Source organism: Diplotaxodon limnothrissa, linkage group LG18 (genome assembly GCF_057381915.1).
Source record: "Diplotaxodon limnothrissa isolate DT_005_m linkage group LG18, D_limnothrissa_male_GT1.1, whole genome shotgun sequence".
In the NCBI taxonomy this organism is placed as follows: Eukaryota; Metazoa; Chordata; class Actinopteri; order Cichliformes; family Cichlidae; genus Diplotaxodon; species Diplotaxodon limnothrissa.
The window spans coordinates 42096914-42119181 of NC_140613.1; the positions used below are offsets into that span (position 1 = coordinate 42096914).

Below are 22268 nucleotides of genomic sequence, written 5' to 3' on the forward strand. Positions count from 1 at the left end.
TGCTTTTTTTTTTTAGGCTACCTTTTTAACAACTGGTAAGGAGCAAGAGATTAAAAGATGAAATGTTGCCCTTACAGTGCTTTCTCCTTAGTAGGTCAGTGAGAACTCTCCATGTAAACGAAAACATTTGCTTTGCCCTGTCCATATTTCTCAGAGTAGTTAATGTCCTTGTGTTCTTCCCACTTTGTTGCCACAGTATGTGGAAGGTTTGAGTGGGAGGCAAACCTCCCGTAAGAGCATGGACCGCAACGTCCTGCAGATGCTGCTGAGTTAACAGCTGGATCTGTCCATGGTGCTGAAACCGTGTTCAGGCCTCCGGATGTTTCTATCCTGGTTCACATATCAGCTGCATGCTTTTAGTTACACTGAGAGGGACATGTTTGCTCTTCATGGCTGATTTAGGAGAGTCTTTGTATTGTAACAGCGCTCAAATGATAAGGAAACTGCCGAGAGACGGAAAACAGCAAAGAGAGGGAGAGTCGAGGGGGTTGGGGGAGATGATGTCATAGTTTTTAGTCTGTGCCAAGCAGATGGCTGCAGCCGTCCTCCTGTCGCTTAGCTCCTGCTTCCATCTCCATCCCAAACATCAGCCTCAGCTCCGGTGACTTACAAGCGCTGGAAACGGAAGCCGTTTAGAAGGACACAAAGCGGAAACGTCCTCGTGTGCGCTGTATGTGAGCGAATGATCCTCGAAGCATAGGGCCAGTCCAAATCTGATATGGACGAAAATACCGGACCAAGCACGGGGCTTCGATCGCTCTTCACTTTTGTCTTCATTCTGTATTATGACCAGACGACAGTGTGGACGAGCTAGTCCTGCCCAGAAAGGAGGAGGAGGAGTAGGAGACACACGCACAAGGGTGTCGACGGAGAGAGGCAGGAGCAGAGGAGCTAAGGCGGGGAGCAACCGGGGGAAATAGACTAGCTAATACATCAAGATACTGATAATGGCTGCTAAATCGGACGGGGTCCTGAAGATGAAGAAGAGCGACGTGGCCTTCACCCCTCTGCAAAACTCGGAGCACTCTGGCTCGGTGCAGGGACTCCACCCGGGCGGCCAGCTGGACTCTGCGGGCACCGGGGACGGGGATTTTGCCAACGGGGAGTCGCGGTGCTGCGGTGGGGGAGGCTCAAACTCGACGTGCCTTCGTCTGGGAAAAGGGCAGCAGAAATATACGGTGTGGGACTGCTTGTGGATCGTAGCCGCCGTGGCCGTTTATTTGGCCGATGTGGGCACCGACGTGTGGCTGTCGGTCGACTACTACCTCCGCCACGACTATTGGTGGTTCGGCCCGACGCTCTTTTTCGTTGTGTTGGGTTCCTTCTCGGTCCAGCTCTTTAGCTTCAGATGGTTCGTCCACGACTTCAGCACCGAGGACGGTGCCGATTCTGTCACCGATTGCTCCCTCATGGATGGGAATAAATTGCTTAGCGGCTCGGCCTCACACGGTGATGTTACTGCTCAACACCACCCGGCCACGCCGCAGAGGCAGGCATCGACCGCCAGCAAGAACACCACCACTAACAGCACGGCGAGCACAGCGCTGGGAAACAGGAATAGGAAACGCTCGGCCTACTACTCCTTCTGTGTGTGGTTCGGCCAGTCCGTCATTCACATCATGCAGCTGGGCCAGATATGGAGGTAGGATGGAGGCCTTGGGCTGGCGTGCAAATGTATGTGTTTAAAATATTTAAATGACAGAGCAGAGGGCTGCTTTTAGGACCAGCTGCCATCTTTAGCCCCCCACACACATGTTCCTGTGTTTACCTCTCCACCCTGTGTTAAAAACACGGGAAACTAGCCCAGGCCTCCCAGTCACAAAGGTAGTGGTGCCTTTGTGGTACAACATAAAATGTTGTGGCTCCTTTCTGTTGTCCTTTAAAACAAATGTAGATATATTGAGTCCAAGCTTAAGTCCTTTGCTGTGTGTCTTTCTCCCATTTCATCGTCCACTCTCCACTACTACACTATCTACTAAAGGCAAAAGGCTGAAAGAAAAGTTTCATTCATTAGTAGTAGACCATTGTAATATACGTTCACAGTTTGAACTAAACTGAATCTGTTGTACACGTTCTAAGGTTTGCACCTATAGACCTGAAGGAAGAAGGTGTTGTGGCACTTTAATCACCTCTGACAAACTTTATTTCCGTTAACATTAACATTTTTCCTCCTTTATTCCTCGAACAGCAGAGAGATTCAAACGATGCAGATTTACAAAATCTGCAACTTGTGAATTGGTTTATGCATTTTCAGCTCAGAGTGAAGTATGTGTATAAGTATATAGTTTGCAGCATAACTATGCTGCAATAGGCATAGGCTGCTGGGGGAATCCCATGATGCATTGAGTTTTTCCTTTCCAGTCACCTTTCTCACTCACTATGTGTTAATAGACCTCTCTGCATTGAATCAGTATTATTGTAGGGTCTACCTTACAATATAAAGCGCCTTGAGGCGACTGCTGTTGTGATTTGCTGCTGTATAAATAAAATTGAATTGAATATTTGTCGGTTTGTGAGGCTCTGCCTTCTTCCTGAAACCAGTCAGAGTAACACCTTAAAATCTGGACAAATCATTTGTCGAGGTTGTTTGGTGTTTGTTTATTCACAGTGGATTCTAAGTAACCTAAATAACAAATATCTCCAACGACAAAGGAAGAAAGATTTCTTTCTTTAAAATCGTGAAGTATTATACTGGCCTTGTCAGAAAAGGCCCTGTTCCATGGTGAGATTGCTTTCTCTGTGTTTGTGCAGAGCAGGGCGGAGCCCTTATTTACAGACCTTTGATGCACAGGTAGGCTAATGCATCTGTTTTGTATTGGAAAAGTAACCACAAAGGAAAGGTTGTATTTTGGACACATTTTTGGATATCAGTTCTCATTGTTTTGTTTTTTTCCCACAATGTGTTTTGCAAGCCTTTACCCAAACTTTCTGGTTAAAATGAACATAAAGTTCCTTTTGAAAATGTCTGACTCTTTTATTTGAAAAAAATCATGCAGTCCGGTTTCTTTGAAGGCGGCTGTTTCTGTGCCGGACCCATAAAGGCGATTACCATTACAACGTATAATGTGGAAGGACAGACACAGGGCTGTAAAGCCAAATCTCAGACGGGGTTTGGACTTTGTGTTGTTTGATATACAAACAGTTTGTGGGACTTTATCATTTTCAACATCTGTTGGAAAAGAACAAATTCCAAGAGAATTACTGTGACTTATATGAATCCTTATGTAGAGAGTATATTAGCCTGTCATTATAAACACAATGGTAACTTTAGATGGGAGGACCTAAGGTGTTATTCACCATCCAATAACTTTATAAATAGTGCACACTGAGGTCCTTAAGGTAAGATAGAGCCTGATTCTTCAAGACCTTTAAATGCAGAGATAATTCTGGATTTAACAGGGAGCCAATATAAGAGATATATGCTCTGTCTTTATAATCCCTGTTGGTTCTTACTGCAGCATTTTGAATCGGTCGAAGGCTTTCGGGGAGTTTTTATTTAATAATGAATTTCAATAGTCTAGCCTAGAAGTAATAAATGCGTAAATGAATTTTTCAGCTTCACTGTGAGAGGACACGTTTCTAATTTTAGTGAGCTTGAACAAATGCCAGAAAGCAGTCCTGCATATTTGTTTAACGTGTGCATTGAATGACAGAGTATCTAGTTAGACACCGAGTACAATAACCTGAGTTTTATCTGAATTTAGAAGCAGGAAATCAGAGGTCATCCAGGTCTTTATGTCTTAAGTTTAACTAATTGTGTTGTCCTGTGAAACACCCAGGACCATGACATATCTGACTTCACGGATCGATAAGATCGATATTATTTGCAAAGGAATTAAATGCTATGCTATGCCTTTTAATTAACACTGCCAAAGGGAAGCATATATATTGTAGATAAAACTGGTATTAGCATAGAACTCTGGAATGCCATAATAAAGCTGTATGTGTGAAGAAGACTCGCTGTTTACGTGAAAACATTTGAATGTATTATGTGGAGTTTAAAGCTCTACCACCTGAGCTACAACCAGCCGCAGCTCAGGTGGTAGAGCAGGTCACCTACTAATTGGAAGGTTGGTGATTCCCCATCTCATCCAGTCTGCATAACAAATATGCCTGAAAGAACTTACAGGGCAAAAAAACTGAAGGGCTGGTTGTGTAAAGCGCTTCGAGTGCTCAGATGAAGTAGAAGAATCAGTCCATTTAGATGAAATTCAGACCATTGCAGCACATTTAAAATCTTTGGCATGCTTTTATCTGCAGTTTTGAATGCTGCACTGAGGTCCAGCAGGACAGAGCTGAGTCTACTCGAGGAACCGTCACTAAAGCAGTTTCAATTCCACGATGAAACTTAACTGAAATTCTTTAAATAGACCATTCCTCTGCAGACGATCGGTTAAATCAGTAAAAGCTGGGTGAAGTGGTCACTTTTTAAGTAATTGTTTAATTACTGCCACCTTAAAGGCTTGTAATACGTATCCCATTCATAGAGACAGGTTCATCGTATTTAAAATTGAAGCATATGAAAAGTTACCACAATTAAAATGAAAATAAAATACCGTCTCTCACTGATCCCGTACAAACCCTCCACTGCCTGGTTTAAGTTACTAGACTCAAAGATCCGAAAATATTTATGGAAAAATAAACCATCACAAATAAGTTTGAAAAGTCTAAACACAGTGGTGGTCGAGAGCTACCAAGTTTTTATGTTTCAGAAAGATTAACTCAAGCTGCTTATACATCCCATGGCTGGGCCTAGAATAGAACAGAACAGTATCAAGCATCATAATTGATTTATGGCTTAACATAAACCCTCTGTTCTGTCTTCAGTTATCTCCTGTAAACCCATTTGGAACAATCCAAATATTTATGAGTAAAATGAATCAAAAAACATTCTGTCATGGCATCAGGAGTGGATAAAAGAAATCTAGAACATGTTATTCAACTTTATCAGGAACACATTTTAAAATATGGAATCGGCAACAACAGGTTTCTTGAATATCGACATTTTAAATCTTTTATGCAGGAAAGATTTAATCCCGATCAGCTGAACTTAGAAATATCTACAGATCAAAGCTTGTGGTCACAAATATGCTTTAATACCTTCAAAATGACTAAAAGTGTCATGGGCGTCTCACGCTGTTTCTTTTTGTTTGTTTGTTTGCTTTTTAATCCTGTCCTATATGACAGCTTTTGCAATCAGAATTATAGATCTGAATGCTTTTTATTGTCACTACACACGTACAATGAAATTCAGAGCAACTGTGGAAAAAACGGGGGTAAGGTGCACAGTTCTGTGGCACCATAAACATCTGAACAGCTTCAATATCAAATGTATACATAGAAAACAATATTGTTATATATTTACAGTGTAGGTGATTGCACGTAAATTCACTCTTACAGAGTAGTGATGGTTGTTTGTGTAGTCTGTGTAGAGAGGAAGTCCTTTGATTGGGGGTGGAATGATCTGGATCCACTGTTGTGCCAAACACATTTTGTTTTGCCAAGAACAGCTCCTTAGATTCTCTACAGGCTCCTCTTGTTCAGGGCTTATCTGATTATTTTGTCATTTCTATCTGTGTTATTTCAGTCATTATACGTAGTACACAGTATGACCATGTCTAAGGCAGGACAGGCAGTAAAAGGATAGAGTAGAAGTAGAAATGCACAATGTCTCTTCAACTACGGCACCTGTAAGGAAAACAAACATGCAGCACCTGAAACACAGACATTTGAAAATGCACAGGTACATAAGTCAACAATCTTTTTGTTGTGTGTGTGTGTGGCTCACTAGGCCTTGGTCCCTGTGGGACACTCTTCTTGAGTGTGGGGAGGTTTCCATCTCCACTGGTTGTTGGATGTGGGTACTTGCTGGCCCTCAGGCCTGTGGTCTGAAGTGGTTTGACCTCTTTGTTGCATGCTGGGGTTCCCGCCAGGTGTCAGGCAGTTCTTGGGCACCTAGGGTCCTGTGGCCCTGTTCTCAGCTCGTGCTGGGAGGCCGACTTCGGCTGGAGTCTGCTGCCTCCTGCTCCTGGTTCTCTGGTGCTCCTGCCTTTTGGCTGTGGGCACTCCATCTGGGGCCTCCCTCTGCTCCTCTGGGGTAGATCCTCTTGGCAAAACTGTCAGACAGGTCAGGTTTCTTAAAACGGATATTGAAAGAATGAGTCTTTGACTAAAGGTAGGCCTTCTCTGACCTGCTCTAATAGACAGGAGGAAGAGATTACTGAAGTTAACCCAGAAATATCAACAGGAGAGAAAGAATATAACTCAATAACAAGAAATAATTAATAAATAATAGCGGGATGCAATGTTTCATCTGTGGGATGATTATGGATCATTTTCTCTAGTGTTTGAAATTTTACTTCTGAAGAATTTTATGAAGTCATTACTAGTTTGGGTTAAAGGGATGGTTGGCTCAACAGAGCTCTGAGTGTCAGCCTGGCTACACCCTGGGGTTGTTCTTATTGTCTTCAATCAGTGATGAATAGTAAGATGTTCTGGCTTTACAGAGGGCCTTTTTAAAATGCAACAGTTTTTCTAGGCTAAAAGATTTTCTACATTAGTGAGATGAGATGAGCCACAGTATCCAGACCTACATGCAGTGAGGATCTAAGACTATTAACAAGATAATCATCCTCAGTGGGAGGAGAGTTTAGGTAGCTGCTCTGCACTGTGCTGGCACATGGCATCAAGATAACAGTGGAGGAATTGACTTTTAGAAAGACACCAGCCACAGTGATGTGTTCCCCACTGCTGTGTAATCTGTTATTGTAAATTTAAATACGCAGCAGTGAACACAATTTCTTTGTTTAATTCAAGAGCACTTTGAAAAACAAACTGACCTGATACCAGCGTATCTAAATTAAGGCAGCATGTACAAACAATGAAAGATACAAACTAAATTCTAAACTCTAAACATCCCAAAGACGCCTTCCTGCATAAACCGTTTCAATGACGGACGCTTCATATTTGCTTTACCATTGTTTGACTTCTTGGCTAATCTTAATGATGTTATTTTTGTTAAAATACTGTATCGATGTTTTCAACCTACAAAACTGTCCACGGTTCATCATACCATGAACCGTCATTGACTTGGCTTAAAGCTTAATCAGGTTCAGTTTAGGTTAGCTTCTGTGAAACCGTGTGTCTGTTGTGGGTTTCACATTCAAAGGCTTATTTATCGACTGCTTACATTATTCATGCTCCTCCTCCTGCAGGAGGGGGACTGCTCGTGTGGTTACAGAGTCGACTGTTTGTAACAGCAAAGCTACAGTCTGCACATGGACAGTGAGCCAGGCTGTAAAATAAACTGCTGGCCCCAGTTCTATGCTTTCATGAAAATAAGATCGCAGTTATATGAAATCTTTGACAGCAGTTTATCCATAAACTACCTAAAGTACATAACACCAGATATATATATATATTTGTTATACTGCAGGATGACACTTCTCTATTACAACTATATGACTCCAGGGGTTGAAATAGCTGTTAGGGTTATTCTTGTGTTATTTGCTGATTTGTTTACTTTCTGAGGGCATAAATAAATAGATGTTTATTCATGCAGTCATTGCCGACACTGGATATAGCAACCTTTTAGAAATCATTTGAAACTGTAAAGCTTTGCACATTGACATACATTTTCAAATGGATACTATTGCAAATACAGAATGATTCAAATCAATTTAATGTTACACCTTCTTCACCCTGTTATGCAACAATTTCGATAAAGAAATATGTTTTTAGTGATGGTGCCCCCTGTGGACAGAAACATGCATAACTGCAGAGAACATCTGCTTTTTCTCCTACAATACAAATACAAAATAGTGGACACATTCACTGCATCGTGGCTGGTGGTTCGAAACGTTGCACCTTTGTAAGGGCCAATAGGCAGAGAGTAAGGTGGTGCTAAAAAGTGATGACGTCCTGTGATGGGCTGCGAGTTACCCATCTAACAATGTGACATCGAGTGTTTCAATGTTTGATTTAGTCGTTTTTTGGACCATGACACAATCTTTGGATTTTGCCTCTGTACTCTAACATAGTGTGTTTTTAATCAAGTAATGAAAATATGATTAAAATTCAGGTTTTAATTCGAGTTTTTAGCCAAAGTGTTGAATTAGCTGTGAAAAAGTGGTGACTGAAAAATGTCTTTCTCTTCAGAAACTCTTGGGTTGCTTTGTAGCGTACTTTGTGTCATTGTGGATTTGCACTGTCTTTACATCTTAGTTATAGACTCATACACCTGCCTGTTTAAGAGTATTCTTAACTGGCTCAGTGTTAGCAAGGCATTTCTCTTAACAAGCGAGAAATTCCTGCACTGTTCCTACCTTTTGTTGTTGAGTTTACCAGTGCATTCCTGCTTTTTAGGAGTATGATCACTGATTGATTGTTTGGCTTCGAATAAAGTTTATTCTGTCTTTCTGATTGATTTAGTTGGGTTTCTCATTCATTTGCGTCAACATTTTCCATAGTTGGTATATTTGGAATTTGGTACCTTTTCACTATGATGAAAGTGATGGACACCTTGGTTGTGTTCAGCATTTGGAATCAGCTCCAGATCTCTTATCAGCTTGATTTGTCAGTGAACAACAACATCAGTGTTGCAGCCAGGTGAAGTCGGATTACGCTTGAAAAGGAAAAAAACGATAAAATTGGCTGTCATAACTCCCATTTTGACCTCGGGACTTCCAGGTTATACTCGGCACAGATGTTCCTGTACACTCCTCCCCCCTCCCTTTCCAAACGCCTTTGACGCTTATTCCCTTCCGATGCTGACGGGGATCAAGGAACCAGCGCACGCAGGCCCGGATGTGCTGTCTATACTGGCTGTCTCTCACCCTTTACCCCCCCTGTTGCTTGTCATGTGTTTCTTTGGTGTATTAAGAGTTTTTCATGTGCAGAGGTGTTTTTTTCTGTCCTCAAACTGATCTCCCTGTTGGAGCTCAGTCTGAGGGGAGTTATTTTTTTCTCCTTATCTTTCCTCATGTGGTGCATTTTCCATTGTTATACCTCTCTGACCTGTCTTCCCCATGTGATGTTTTGTGTAATGTATGTATGGTCGGAGGGTAAGATGGTGCCGCCATTGCGTGCAATAGGTCGGCAGCCTTATGAAATTTCCCCTTGTGGGACTAATAAAGGTAAATCAAATCAAATCAAATATCAAATCAAATCAAAATGAATCAGAGGTTTTGACTGGAGCAGAGAGAAAGTTTTGCTAGCTGAGGTTACTGAGCAGGTTATGAACTGCAGTGTCATTTTGTTAGCTTACTTTCCCAGCAGTATTTGGTGGCATCTCTGTGGAAACCTGCTAAAGCTCAGTGGAATGGTTTGGAGAGGATCTGCAGGATCTGGGCTGGAAATATTTATAATTGATAGGCTGAGAGAAGGAGGTCCATGATAAGATGATTAAAGAAAAGCAGATAGACTATAAGACTTTAAAAAGTCTGGTTGGAAATGTACTGTGAGTGCCACATAATGTGGCAATGTATAAAACACAGATATGAGAACACAACAGACACAGACAGAGAGAATATGTTTGGGGTGTGGTCCCAATCCTGAACTTTAGATAAAGGTTCATCATTTAGGACCAAAGAAGTGAAAAGGTCACTAGTACACAACCGTTCAGTCTCCTCTGGAGCCACAGCTTCACCATGTGTCTGGTCCATCTGACCATGAATAGACTGCAGCTTAAATGCTATCAGCTCAGATTCAATTCTAAAATTCTTTACTGCAACTTAATTTCACAGTCCATTAGCATGCTGCTAAATGACTGTGTGTTTTGGTGGTAGTGGTAATGGGAAAGAGACAATGGAAATGAATGCTTCACAGACAGAGAGAGAATAAAATGTAGGCTGGAGGCAAGCTGAAAAGTAGTAATGATGCATTTCTTCAAAAGAGTGTTTGCTTCAGGTAAAGACAGGAAAGGTTGAGCTGCAGTGTGCGTGCTTCTGTCCATGCTGCAACCCAACACAATAGATTTTCACTCTCTTTTTTTGTAAAGTTAAATTGGATGTGTTATAATGCTTTATATCAAGAATTTATCAAATTCTAATTCAGAATTTCATATCTGCGGCTACAGCCACATTTACTGTTTGACATGTTTGGTGTCCTGCGACCGTACTTTTCTTTCCCTGGTGAACACGTGGGTAGATCCAGGTTGTGGTTTGTTCTGTCAGAGGTTTCTTGTGCTGTAGAAAAACTTTCCTCCCTCCTGTGGTGAGTATCAGGTATCATCAACATATATACACTAATAACCTATAAAAGATGACACATCTCATTTACCCTGGTCAGCCTGTTTCTAGTCTGTTGTTGGGACCCAACCAGCACTGATCAGCATGAGACTCAGGCTGTGTCCGGTCAGTAAAAAACAACTTAAATATAAATACAATCAGTGTTTATATTTAAGTCAGGGCAGCTATGGCTACAGTGTAGCTGCCATCACCAGTGTGTGAACGTGTGAATGACTGAATGTAGTGTAAAGTGCTTTGGGGTCCTTAGGGACTGAGTAAAGCGCTATACAAATACAGGCCATTTACAAAGAAAGAACAATACAGTATCCACATCTGCACCAAATCTTCAGCAATCTTCCAACCAGCCTATTAATCAACCAAAGACCCAGACAGACTTTTAATTCATTTGAAAGTCTGATGCTTAGCCTTGTCCACCCCAGCTGTAAAACTCAGAAACCAGTCTTACTTGTTCTCATCTATCGTCCACCTGGGCCTTACACAGAGTTTCTGTCTGATTTCTCAGACTTTATATCTAATTTAGTGCTCAGCTCAGATAAAATAATTATTGTGGGTGATTTTAACATCCATGTAGATGCTGAAAATGACAGCCTCAACATGGCATTTGATCTGTTATTAGACTCAATTGGCTTCTCTCAAAACGTAAAAGAACCCACCCACCACTTTAATCACACTCTAGATCTTGTTTTAACATATGGCATAGAAACTGAACATTTAACAGTGTTTCCTGAAAACCCTCTCCTGTCTGATCATTTCCTGATAACATTTACATTTACAATAATTGATTACACAGCGGTGGAGAGTAGACTTTATCACAGTAGATGTCTTTCTGAAAGCGCTGTAACTAAGTTTAAGAATATAATCCACCCACTGTTATCATCTTCAATGCCCTGTACCAACACAGAGCAGAGCAGCTATCTGAACACTACCCCAACAGAGGTCGATTATCTTGTTAATAATTTCACCTCCTCACTACGTACGACTCTGGATACTGTAGCTCCTGTGAAAACTAAGGCCTCAAATCAAGAAACCAAGTATTTGACTCCGTGGTATACAGTGGTCCCTTGTTTATGGCAGGAGTTACATCCTGCCATAAACATCGCGATAGCTGAAATCTGCAAAGTAGCCAACTTTATTTTTTACAGTTATTTCTGATGTTTTAAGGCTGTAAAAGCCCTCACTACAAACTTTATACACTTTTCTCAGACAGGCATGAACGCTTTCACACTTTTCTATCTTGTTTAAACACTCTCAAAGACCTTTGTAGAAAAGTAAGTCCAGTATTATAGAATGAAACCAAAGGCACCAGCAGGTGACGACATTTCGCCGACGTTGTTGTGTTTGTTGTGGAGAAAACTTACAAACATAAAGCACTTCAGAGTCACACTGCTAACGATCGAAGATTTATGTGAATTTGACAAGCTGAATGCATTCTGTACTGTACAGGAGACACGGCACGAGAATAATTGGCAATGGTCTACCTACAGCCAATCAGGATGCAGAGCACAATGCGCTGTAAAAAAGAAAAAAGAAAAAAACATGCACAATTGCACAACCAAAATAATCTGCGAAACAGCGAGGCCGCGAAAGGTGAACCACATTATAGCGAGGAACCACTGTACTTCTCAAACACGTAGCCTAAAGCAGATAATCTGTAAGCTGGAGAGGAAATGGCGTGTCACAAATTTAGAAGATCATCATTTAGCCTGGAGAAATAGTTTGTTGCTTTACTTAAAAAAAAGAAAAGGAAAAAAAAGCAATGCTGAACTACTGTAATTCATTATTATCAGGATGTCCTAAAAACTCCCTGAAAAGCCATCAGCTAATCCAAAATGCTGCAGCAAGAGTCCTGACAGGGACTAGAAAGAGAGCAGATTTCTCCTGTTTTGGCTTCCTGTTAAGTCCAGAATTCAAAATCCTGCTCCTCACATACAAGGTCTTAAATAATCAGGCCCCATCTTATCTTAATGACCTTGTAGTACCATATCACCCTATTAGAGCACTTTGCTCTCGCTCTGCAGGCCTACTTGTTGTTCCTAGAGTATTTAAAAGTAGAATGGGAGGGAGAGCAGCATGTCTTTATCCTGTCTACCTCCCCCAATCACAGCAGATGGCCCCGCCCCTCCCTGAGCCTGGTTCTCCCGGAGGTTTCTTCCTGTTAAAAGGGAGTTTTTCCTTCCCACTGTCGCCAAAGTGCTTGTTGGGGTTTTCTATGCATGTCAATACAATTACAATATAAAGCGCCCTGAGGTGACTGTTGTTGTGATTTGGCGCTGTATAAATATATTGAATTAAATAGCGTGGGTTGTCTATTGATTCAGTGCCTGGCTGTGTGAGTCTGTGTGTTGAGGTATTCTTGTGTAAGATACCGAATCCCAAGCTGCTTCATTGAGGGCAATTTGTATGAAAACATGGTGCTAAAGGATAAAAACAGAAGGTGCTTGGGTGTTTGAACAATAGTAGTAAAATTATTTTTAGTGCTCAGTTAGAGAAGAAAAGCACAATACAGTATATACACTGTGTGTGTGTGTGTGTGTGTGTGTGGTGAGAGAGATGTGCTTAAAAAGCTGTTAAGGGTCATGAAGGAACAGGTGATGCACATCAGAGCAAGCATCCAGGAAACATTAAAGGCCAAGTGAAAAGTCTAAACTGGGAGATTCTGTTAGTACAACAAAATAAAGCAAAAACACTGTGAAAAGTGTTTTGTGCGCTCTGCTGAGAAGGTGATTGTCTGCAGACTCCCATCTCTGCAGGACCTGTATACCTCCAGGACACTGGGGTGTGCAGCTGGGATGACAGCTGACCCTTCTCACCCTGGACAGTCTGTTTGACCTGCTCCCCTCAGGCAGGAGGTTCCTATCCGGTCGTTAAGTGATGACGTGACGAATCCTACTTCCGGGCCTAAAGTAGTCTGCGTTTAATATGGCTTTTGTGTTGTTAACATGTTTAATGTTATGTATTTTCTTCTATTTAATCTCAAAAAGCTCCTAAAACAGTCAGTGATCCCTGTTGACCTCCCTCGGCTTTTATTACCACTAATCATTTATTTAAGCTCAGTTTTTAAAACCTTAGGATGTAACTACAGCCCAGCCCATGCAGCAGTATATGAATGACTAACCTCGTATTGTGGCTGGATTATCTCAGTTGTTCTCCTGGCTGAAGTTTGGTCCTTTTACAGCATCCTGCCATGCGATTACATTTGTTCCTGACCACCGAGAACACTCACGTTAACTTTTATCGAGTGGAAAAAAAGTTAGCTTGTTTATATTATGCTAACATAGCTGTGTCGCTAGCGGTCACGTAGCACATCATTATATATCAGCTAGCCAAACTTCAGTAACCCTACAAACGTCACTGCTGTTTAGTTTTCTGTCTTCATTTATGCTGGAAGTGACAGCAGAGCTGTATGTTTGAATTTGTTTCCAAAACCTCGCAGTCAGGACATGCTATATTGTATTTAGATAGAAGCTAGCGAGCTAACTTCCTGCTAAATGTCATAACTTCCGTTTTCATGGATGCCTGGATGTTAAACTCAATTGTTACACCTGGTAGAGCAGAACGCTGATCATTTTATTAAAGATGAAAGACTTTAGACAGTTTTTCAACTCTCAGTAATGCCATAGTGATCGTTTGATATATGGACCTGCAGCGGAGTTTAGGTCCCGACACGGCTAGTGACGTCAGACTGAACAACCGGATAGGAACAGTTTCTTTCCCTCTGCTGTTGGACACATGAACAATACACCACAAACACATGACCCGATACTGTGTTCTGTGCATCTGTTCCATTTTTGCACTGATCATCACCTGCGCACATGTATATATTAATCTGCTTAGCACTTTTAATTTTTCTGTTTATTTAAGTGTAAACCTGCTCAACATTTGGCATTAAAACCCTTTCTGATTCGGATTCCCACAAAATCATTGAATGATCTGGATGAGACGTCTCAGTAATATTTTTGCCATGAAGTTTTATGCTATAGAACCAGAATAGATTATCAAAAGTAACCTTTAACTGTCTTCATATGTCAGTTAGCAGCAGCCTTGTGTTACAGATTATCAATGTTTCTATTGTTAGAAATTAATAACATTATTATATACATTTGTCCAAATTTCCTTCCATTTGGTACTTCCAAGAGAAGGTGAGTTATAAAGTTTGGATTTCAGAAGAGTTGATGTACTGTGCAGTGTTGGGACTAACGCGTTATTAAATAACGCGTTACAGTAACTACGTTATTATTGTGGTAACGAGCACGGTAACTAGTTATTATGCCAAAATCAGGAACGCGTTAGTCGTTACTGGGATTTAGATAGGGTCGTTACTCGTTACTTCGTGTGGTGGCTGTCGCGGAGCTTCCACAGATTCAGTAACATTAGCAAGTGGTGGAGGCCAGCAGGTGGATGAAGGAAAAGAGACCCGAGGCGGCCGCAGGTCCAAGTGTGAACTGAACTTCAGGTAAGAAGTTATGACCTGCAGTCTCTCTGGGTCAGATATAAATCAAGTTTAGGTGGAGTTTATTTTCGTTATTCTGACTTTTTCCGTACTGCGTGCTAGCTAGCATGACGGAGTTTCTATACAGCTGGGTGGTGCTATGATGTTAATGATGTTGAACTTTATTTTGTTCATAAGTTATTAGAGTTGCCAACCGTCCCGTCTGGTATTCAGAGAAAATGTTACGCGTTTCTTATTGAGGTGAAAAGGAACAGTTTGTCCCGGACTTCAGCTACAATGAAAAAGGCACAAAGCTGGAGTTATTCTGTGTCTTTGCTGCACAGCTGCCTCTTCTCTCATTCTCTCCCCTCCCTCTCCCGTTTCTACTTCAGTCATGAAACTGATCAATGATCAGCTGATCGGCTCTCTCGTTTGTTTATCGCTCACTTTGCGCAGAAAGAGGAAACCAGCGGATGTCGCGCTAAACAACAGCAGCACGTTTAAGCTTGATCAGCTGTTGTTCGAATTTATTTAATATTAATTTCTAGTATCAGCTGATGTTTGCTGGAGCCACAGCTGCAAAAAAGCTGCTGGTCATGATATGGTTTGGATATGTGGTGAGAGGGAAACATGAAGATGAAACCAGGAGATGTCCTTACTGAATCATCAGAGCTGAACAGGTGATGGAGAAACAGGTTTACCTTTTAGGTGACATGGATGAGCTGAAGGGAAGTTATGAACTGTTTCTGAGAGACAAATAACCCCAGGATCCTTTTCTAAGCAGCTGACAGCTGGTAACTGTGCAGGGGCGGGTCTAGCAAAGTGTGGCCAGGGGGGCATGTAGGGCACTAACAGGGAAAGGGGGGCACAAAGAAATACTTTTCTTTCTTATTCTCATTTAAAATGTCTCGCTTTTAAAAAATAATTATCTGAATCTTACAACAAACGATTGATAGATTGATACATATATACCATCAAAACAGTGAACATCACTGTCACAGCAGTGTTTGTTTTCATTCAAAGGCTTTATGATTTTTCCTATAATGGCGGCCGGTCTCTAGTCAAAATGCCCAGGACGATTTTTTTGTCCCAGTCCAGCCCTGTATGCAGCTCATCTGCAGTCTGGTGTTACCTACATCTTCCTATTCAGAAGGCAGAATTTCAGAGTTCTGAGTACAATCAAAGCACCACGACTGCAGTTTTTGTGTTGGATGTAAAAGGCGCACATGACGCTGTGACGTAGGCTAGAATCATGGCGGCGGTCAACAACGGTCCAGGCGTGGGATTTCTCTCGTGGAAATATGCACATTATCTTTTCCTTTCTATTGGTAGGTGGCACAGTGCACTGTGGCAAGTAAGCAAGCTAGAAGACTGCAAAGTTATGGAAGAAACACATTAACAAGAGAATTCTGAGTAAAACCAAAGTTACTTTCCCTAGTAACTAGTTACTTTGAAAGTAACGAGTAACTTGAAGTAACTGAGTTACTTTTGAGAGAAGTAACTAGTAATGTAACTAAGTTACTATTTTAAAGCAACTTACCCAACACTGGTACTGTGCTTGAATGTTTGAGCATGCATGGTGGATGTTCAAGCACTGTATTTTTCCCCTCAGGTATTTCCACACCATCTACCTGGGTGTTCGGAGTCGCCAGGGTGCTGAGACGGAGCGCTGGCGTTACTACTGGAGGATGGTCTATGAGTTTGCAGATGTGAGCATGCTGCATCTACTGGCAACCTTTCTGGAGAGCGCTCCACAACTGGTGCTTCAGCTGTGCATTATCATCCAGACACACAAGCTCCAGGCTGTGCAAGGTAGTAGCCCCACACACATTCAAACAATGCTGCACAATTGTGTGACCATACTGATGCCAAACATTTTTATATATGGCTTGTATTTTTATAGCGCTTTACTTAGTCCCTAAGGACCCCAAAGTGCTTTACACTACATTCAGTCATCCACACATTCACACACTGGTGATGGCAGCTACATTGTAGCCACAGCCACCCTGAGGCGCACTGACAGAGGCGAGGCTGCCGGACACTGGCGCCACCGGGCCCTCTGACCACCACCAGTAGGCAACGGGTGAAGTGTCTTGCCCAAGGACACAACGACCGAGACTGTCAGAGCTGGGGCTCGAACCGGCAACCTTCCAGTTACAAGACTAACTCCCAACCCTTGAGCCACGATCGCCATGATTGTAGCTGAAGCTGGCAGAGCTATTTGTTTGTGTGTACATGCTATCTTATGGATAGAAATGATTCTTCAAAGTCACATGTGAATTGGAATTCTGTCTGTAATTCTGTGTATAGACAGAATTTCTAGGTGCAGCCAGCGAGCAGAGGGTTTGTGGTTCAGGTGACTTAAGATCACAACTGTGGTTTTTGCAGATTATTTGATTTTGTTGGCTTCATTTAGCCATTTATTTAGCCCTCATTTATGGTCTTGGTAGAAATGAGCTTCTCCAAATCAAAGAAAGCTAGCTGAGGTGGTTCAGACATCAGGCAAGGATGCCTCACAGGCACATCCAAGGTGTTATGGCCAAGTCTGACTGGGAACCTGCTTGTGAGTTTTACCAGTATTTCTGATTTGTTGCACTCTGAACTTTAATTCTCAATAATATAAATGAATAATTCTCTGATTCCGTTAGCTTTCAAACCTTTTCAGTCAAATGGCTGTAGTTAAACATCCAGTTCTCTCACCCGGTGCTTAGTTCATCATCCTGGATGTGCAAGACTTGCTGCAGTGTCATGGTCATGTAATGTCCATTTCCTAATTATGCAATAACCTGTGAAGCAGATGAAAGATCAGGAGGTTTTTTTTTAGTAGCTTTGCACTGAATCTGGAAATATGAGGCCCAAAGAAAAGTGTGTGCTAAAAAATAGCTAAAAAGAACAATCAAAGAACTTTTACTTGGTCAAGAAAAAAACATTTACGGCATCTACCCCATGACTAGAAAACTCTGGAGGAGAAAGTCTACAAATCAGGGTTTTTACAACAAGATGCACATGATGAAACGCTTACTGCAAAAACAACCAATGAGTTTCTCTAGACAAAGACGTTGGATATCTTGTTATGTTGTTGAACATGACAAGATGTGTTACAGTTCAATTTTATTTATATATATTTTATTTATATTGCACCAAATCATGAGAACAAAGGTTCTAATTATGCAAATGATTCAAGGTGGAATAAGAATGCCCTGGAGCAGTATCTGTACCTGCTGCATTCATCTTTCCAAGTGTGGTGTCAGGTTTATATTGTTGATTGTCATTTATGCTTAGAAAAATTTACTCATATATGCTTAGAGTTTTATAATGGAATGCGTAATGATAGAGGTCTGATCCGTAGCAGCCTGCAAAGACTCTGTGTGCCTCTATGACAAAGTGGAGGAGCAGTTGCAATGCTCTCCATTTGTCCCATATGTGTTTATCTTTTTTTGCACATTGTACACATTATTCTGTTTCTATGTATTTGCTATGATTTGCTATTTGTCAAGTAACATTGCTTCACTCACTATCCCAGGTTTGTTTGTGGAAGCGTTTTGTTGCCGGAAAATCAAACATGCTGCAAATTAAGGCAAATACTCAGTTACATGTTTCTTTATATTTTATTATGTTACAGATTAAGTCATTTGTTCATACTTACTTTGTTTGTCTTTTCAGTCTTCATGAGGGTCAGGTGTGGGGAAACGCCCGCCTGGCATTTCCTCATTTTAAAGTCCTGATGATGTCACACATGACATCAGCAGGTCAAACCAAGTGGAGGGGTTTGTTTTTCCATAGAGATGCTTCCTTTTGTTTGTGTTAAGGTTTAAAGGGATTTGTTGAATGTTTTCCCTTTCGTTAACACTGCCATTTAGTTGTGTAAATGTGCATGTTAGAAGTGTGTAGAGGTTTTGTGTTTTTAGATCATCTGTGTAGAGCTTTAGATCCCTCAGTTTGAGTGAGTGGTACTGGCTGGGCAATTGGAGGGAAATTGATGGCCCTATTTAAAGCCAGTCTCTACCAGCTGCAGTGGAGCGGAGAGGAGCGGAGAGGAGGTTGATTTTTTTTTTTTTTTTTTGGGGGGGGGGGGTTGTTAAGTTACACATTAAATTAAGTTCACTGTAAATAAATTGCTCACCTCTGGAAATCTGAAATGTCTGCGTAGTCGGCTTCCCACCACCTTCCTTGACGTTCGAGTCTGACTACTTCACAGCCTCCCAGAGTGCTCTGGCATACACATACATCTTGAGGTCGTACCTTCTCTTACTGATTTATGGTATAGGAGGACACCTGCTATGTATCTGCTTAAGTATAAGTGCCTTTTGTTTAGGTGGACCGCTGGACTCCTGGGACCAGCTTTGGGGAGTCATTCACAGGATCACATCTTGACACGCACACACACACATACCTACACGACACACAGACAAGGTACTCTTTGTTCTCATGTATGCCTATGTAAGACGTCATATGTTAATGAACCTATGCATATTCATATAACCACAATAGAGATCGACAGACCACGTGACTTTCGTGCATTGCATTGTGGGTACGAGTGGCAGCAAAGTCAAAACACTGCATCAAGCGCTAGTATTTCCAGCACCGCTAATCATTAATTCTGTGGTTTTAATCCCTACTTGCATTTTATTTGCCCCCAAAAACAGCTCTGTACAAAACGACAGAAACACGGCACCTCTGTACGAAGACAGAAAAGTAGGAGGAAAAACTGAAAGGAGTGGAAGGGTCAGACCCACACGAGCACAGAGTGGAGTAAGCACGTTAGCATGCTGCACAACTTTCATCACGCACACATTTATTATTATGTGGTCCTAAGTGTGAGCGCACACACTCAACATGTTTAGTAACTTCAGATCCTGCAACAAGCCCAGGGCCAGTTTACTTTGGTGATTTGGACGATTCCATCTCACAGCTGCTGTTACAGACCAACACCATGTATTTGTCCTTTCAGGTTGTAGTGTTACACAACATTTTCAGATCTAGTAGAAATAAAACGAGTGTTTCGTAATTCATTCAATTTGTTGTCTTTATTTATAACTGGCATTATTGTTTCGTTCTGTTACAGAATCTTACAGGAAAGAGGCAACGTTGTAAAAATCCATCAGCTTTATTAGCTGCTTCGGTGAAAAACAAATCAACAATGCAAAACAACATACTGAAACCGTTATTCATCACTTGATTGCTTCAATACAACACTTGGGCACATGTATGCAGACGTTTCGTGGCTGTTTTGATCTCGCGCTCTCTCTTCACCGATCAAATCTGGCTGTGTTAGCAGCTTTAAACTCGGTCTGACCCAGGCTGATGGAGGGGCCCAGTCTGGATCACATCCCAGCATTTTGTAGGCTGGTTTTCCTACAAAACACAACAAACATTAGTCCACAAAACCACAGTGAACAAAGCAGCAAAGCAACGAATTCAAATCAATATAAGATTTATTTGTAACCTACATCAACAAAAAATGTTGAAATGCTTGGAGCAGACTAACCTGTGAGCTGCAGTGTTCTGGGACGTTATATTTGGTCTTCGAATGGCTGCAATCCAGGCCATCCGTCGCCTCTTTGGTACTTCGGAAACATGACTTGAACAATTTCTCTTCCACGATGGAATCCGATAAAAACGATCTCTTTACCCGTCGGCTTCCCCTGGCTGTCATTTGACTATTGCAGTTAATAATACAACAGCTTCTTGCCATTCTTTGTTTCTTTTTATCACTGTGTGACTGTTTTCATATGAAAGCCTGCGTGCACTAGTACCACTTGCCACTCGTACCTACAATCCTTTGCGGTTTTACCCCAGAAATGACGTCACATTTTCCATCTCTATAAAGAGCAGTGCTACGAGGGAGCTGACGAGAGCGACTGGGGTTCGAGCGGAAGGAACGGCGCCCGTCACAGTTCTCTCCCTCGTGCACGAGTAACACAAAGAGCTCTGGTGACTTGTGCGTTGCTTTAGCCATTGTAGTAGAATTGTCTCGTTCCAGCGGGGGCCTGTGCCAGACAGATCCATCATGTGGTGCTTCTGTAATCCATCCGTTATGTGGTTGTGAAAACGGTTGTTTTCTCTCTGTCTCTTTAGGAATGACAGCTGCAGCCTCCCTCGTCTCTATGGCCTGGGCCCTGGCCTCCTATCAGAAGGCCCTGCGAGAGTCTCGGGATGACAAGAAGCCCATCAGCTATCTGGCAGTGATTATCCAGTTCTGTTGGCACTTCTTCACCATAGCAGCCCGAGTTATCACCTTTGCTCTGTTTGCGTCTGTATTTCAACTCTACTTTGGCATCTTCATCGTCCTGCACTGGTGCATCATGACCTTTTGGATTGTCCACTGTGAGACAGACTTCTGCATCAGCAAGTGGGAAGAGATTGTGTTTGACATGGTGGTGGGCATAATCTACATCTTTTCCTGGTTCAACGTCAAGGAAGGACGGACAAGGTGAAGACGTTCTCCATCAGTGTGATGTGGTTCAATTTTTAAACAATGCTTTAACTCTTCTGTCATTTTTAAATTTATAAGCGCTTGGTTGCAGTAAGTGCAATAGTTGAAACTACCATGCAAAAGAAATTCAGCCATTCCTGTTTCTTGAGCTAGTTTCAACTTTAGCATTTAGTACTGACAACTCTGACTTACATGAAACAATCTGTGAGACCTTCAGCTTATTTTAGTGATAGTTGCTTGCAAATACTTGCATTTATTTGTTGTTATTATGTCTCATGTCTCTGTGCAGGTGTCGGCTTTTTATCTATTACCTGGTAATCTTGATGGAGAACACTGCTCTCAGTGCGTTGTGGTATCTCTACCGATTTCCTCAAAATACTGACGCCTTTGCAGTGCCAGCACTCTGCGTCATTTTCAGCAGTTTCCTCACCGGCATTGTTTTCATGCTCATGTACTATGCCTTTTTTCACCCGAACGGGCCACGCTTTGGACACTCACCAAGTGGCCAAGGCCTTGACCTGGACCCTACTGCTCAGTTCTCCACTCTGCCATCAGAAGGTGCCACCAATTCACTGCGTTCGAACCGAGGTGCTACCACAACTCTGGAACGACACGACAAGTATTCTGAGCGAGATGGCTGCATGCCAGTGTTTCAGGTCCGATCCACAGTGCCATCAACGCCATCTTCTCGTGCTCCACGCCTAGAGGAGAACGTCATCAAGATCGACCTTTGTAGGAACCGCTATCCAGCCTGGGAGCGTCATGTTCTGGACCGCAGCATTCGCAAAGCAATTTTGGCCATAGATTGCTCATTGACTCCTCCACGGCTGCAGTACAAAGATGATGCTCTGGTACAGGAGCGGTTGGAATATGAGACCACTCTATAGTCCGCTCGGCTTTCGGAAACCCTGCAGGGGCACAGCAACAGAGTGGTATCCTGTGATCACATAAACAGCAACAGGAACTGTGGCAATAAGAATTTGTTACTGGCATCAGTTTCAATATCTTCATCTCCCATTGCTGTCGTTCTTTTTCTATTTCCGGGTATCAGAAGTGTCGAGAAGCAGTCGGGACTGTTGGTAATGGCTGGATGACCAACTCAGTACAAGTTCAGTTAGTGTCACTGGTGGGATTGCTGCTGGTCAGATTGTTGCTA

The 22268-nt window shown here is 42.1% G+C and overlaps 1 protein-coding gene across 1 annotated transcript; it reads left to right on the forward strand.

Annotated features, from left to right (window-relative positions):
* The first annotated feature begins 947 nt into the window (after nucleotides 1-947).
* On the forward strand, nucleotides 948-21999 carry xkr4 (XK related 4). The gene is made up of 4 exons (XM_085377567.1): nucleotides 948-1642; nucleotides 16289-16488; nucleotides 20755-21109; nucleotides 21402-21999. The coding sequence occupies exons 1-4, from the start codon at nucleotides 948-950 to the stop codon at nucleotides 21997-21999; spliced, it is 1848 nt and encodes a 615-aa protein (XP_085233693.1).
* The last annotated feature ends 269 nt before the right edge of the window (nucleotides 22000-22268 follow it).

What these genes read in the sequence shown, in the direction of transcription:
- xkr4 (XM_085377567.1), top strand. Translation starts at nt 948, where the DNA reads ATGGCTGCTAAATCGGACGGGGTCCTGAAGATGAAGAAGAGCGACGTG. An exon ending in CAGCTGGGCCAGATATGGAG is followed by an intron (nt 1,643 to 16,288) that starts GTAGGATGGAGG and finishes TTTTCCCCTCAG; the next exon opens with GTATTTCCACACCATCTACC. An exon ending in GTCAAGGAAGGACGGACAAG is followed by an intron (nt 21,110 to 21,401) that starts GTGAAGACGTTC and finishes GTCTCTGTGCAG; the next exon opens with GTGTCGGCTTTTTATCTATT.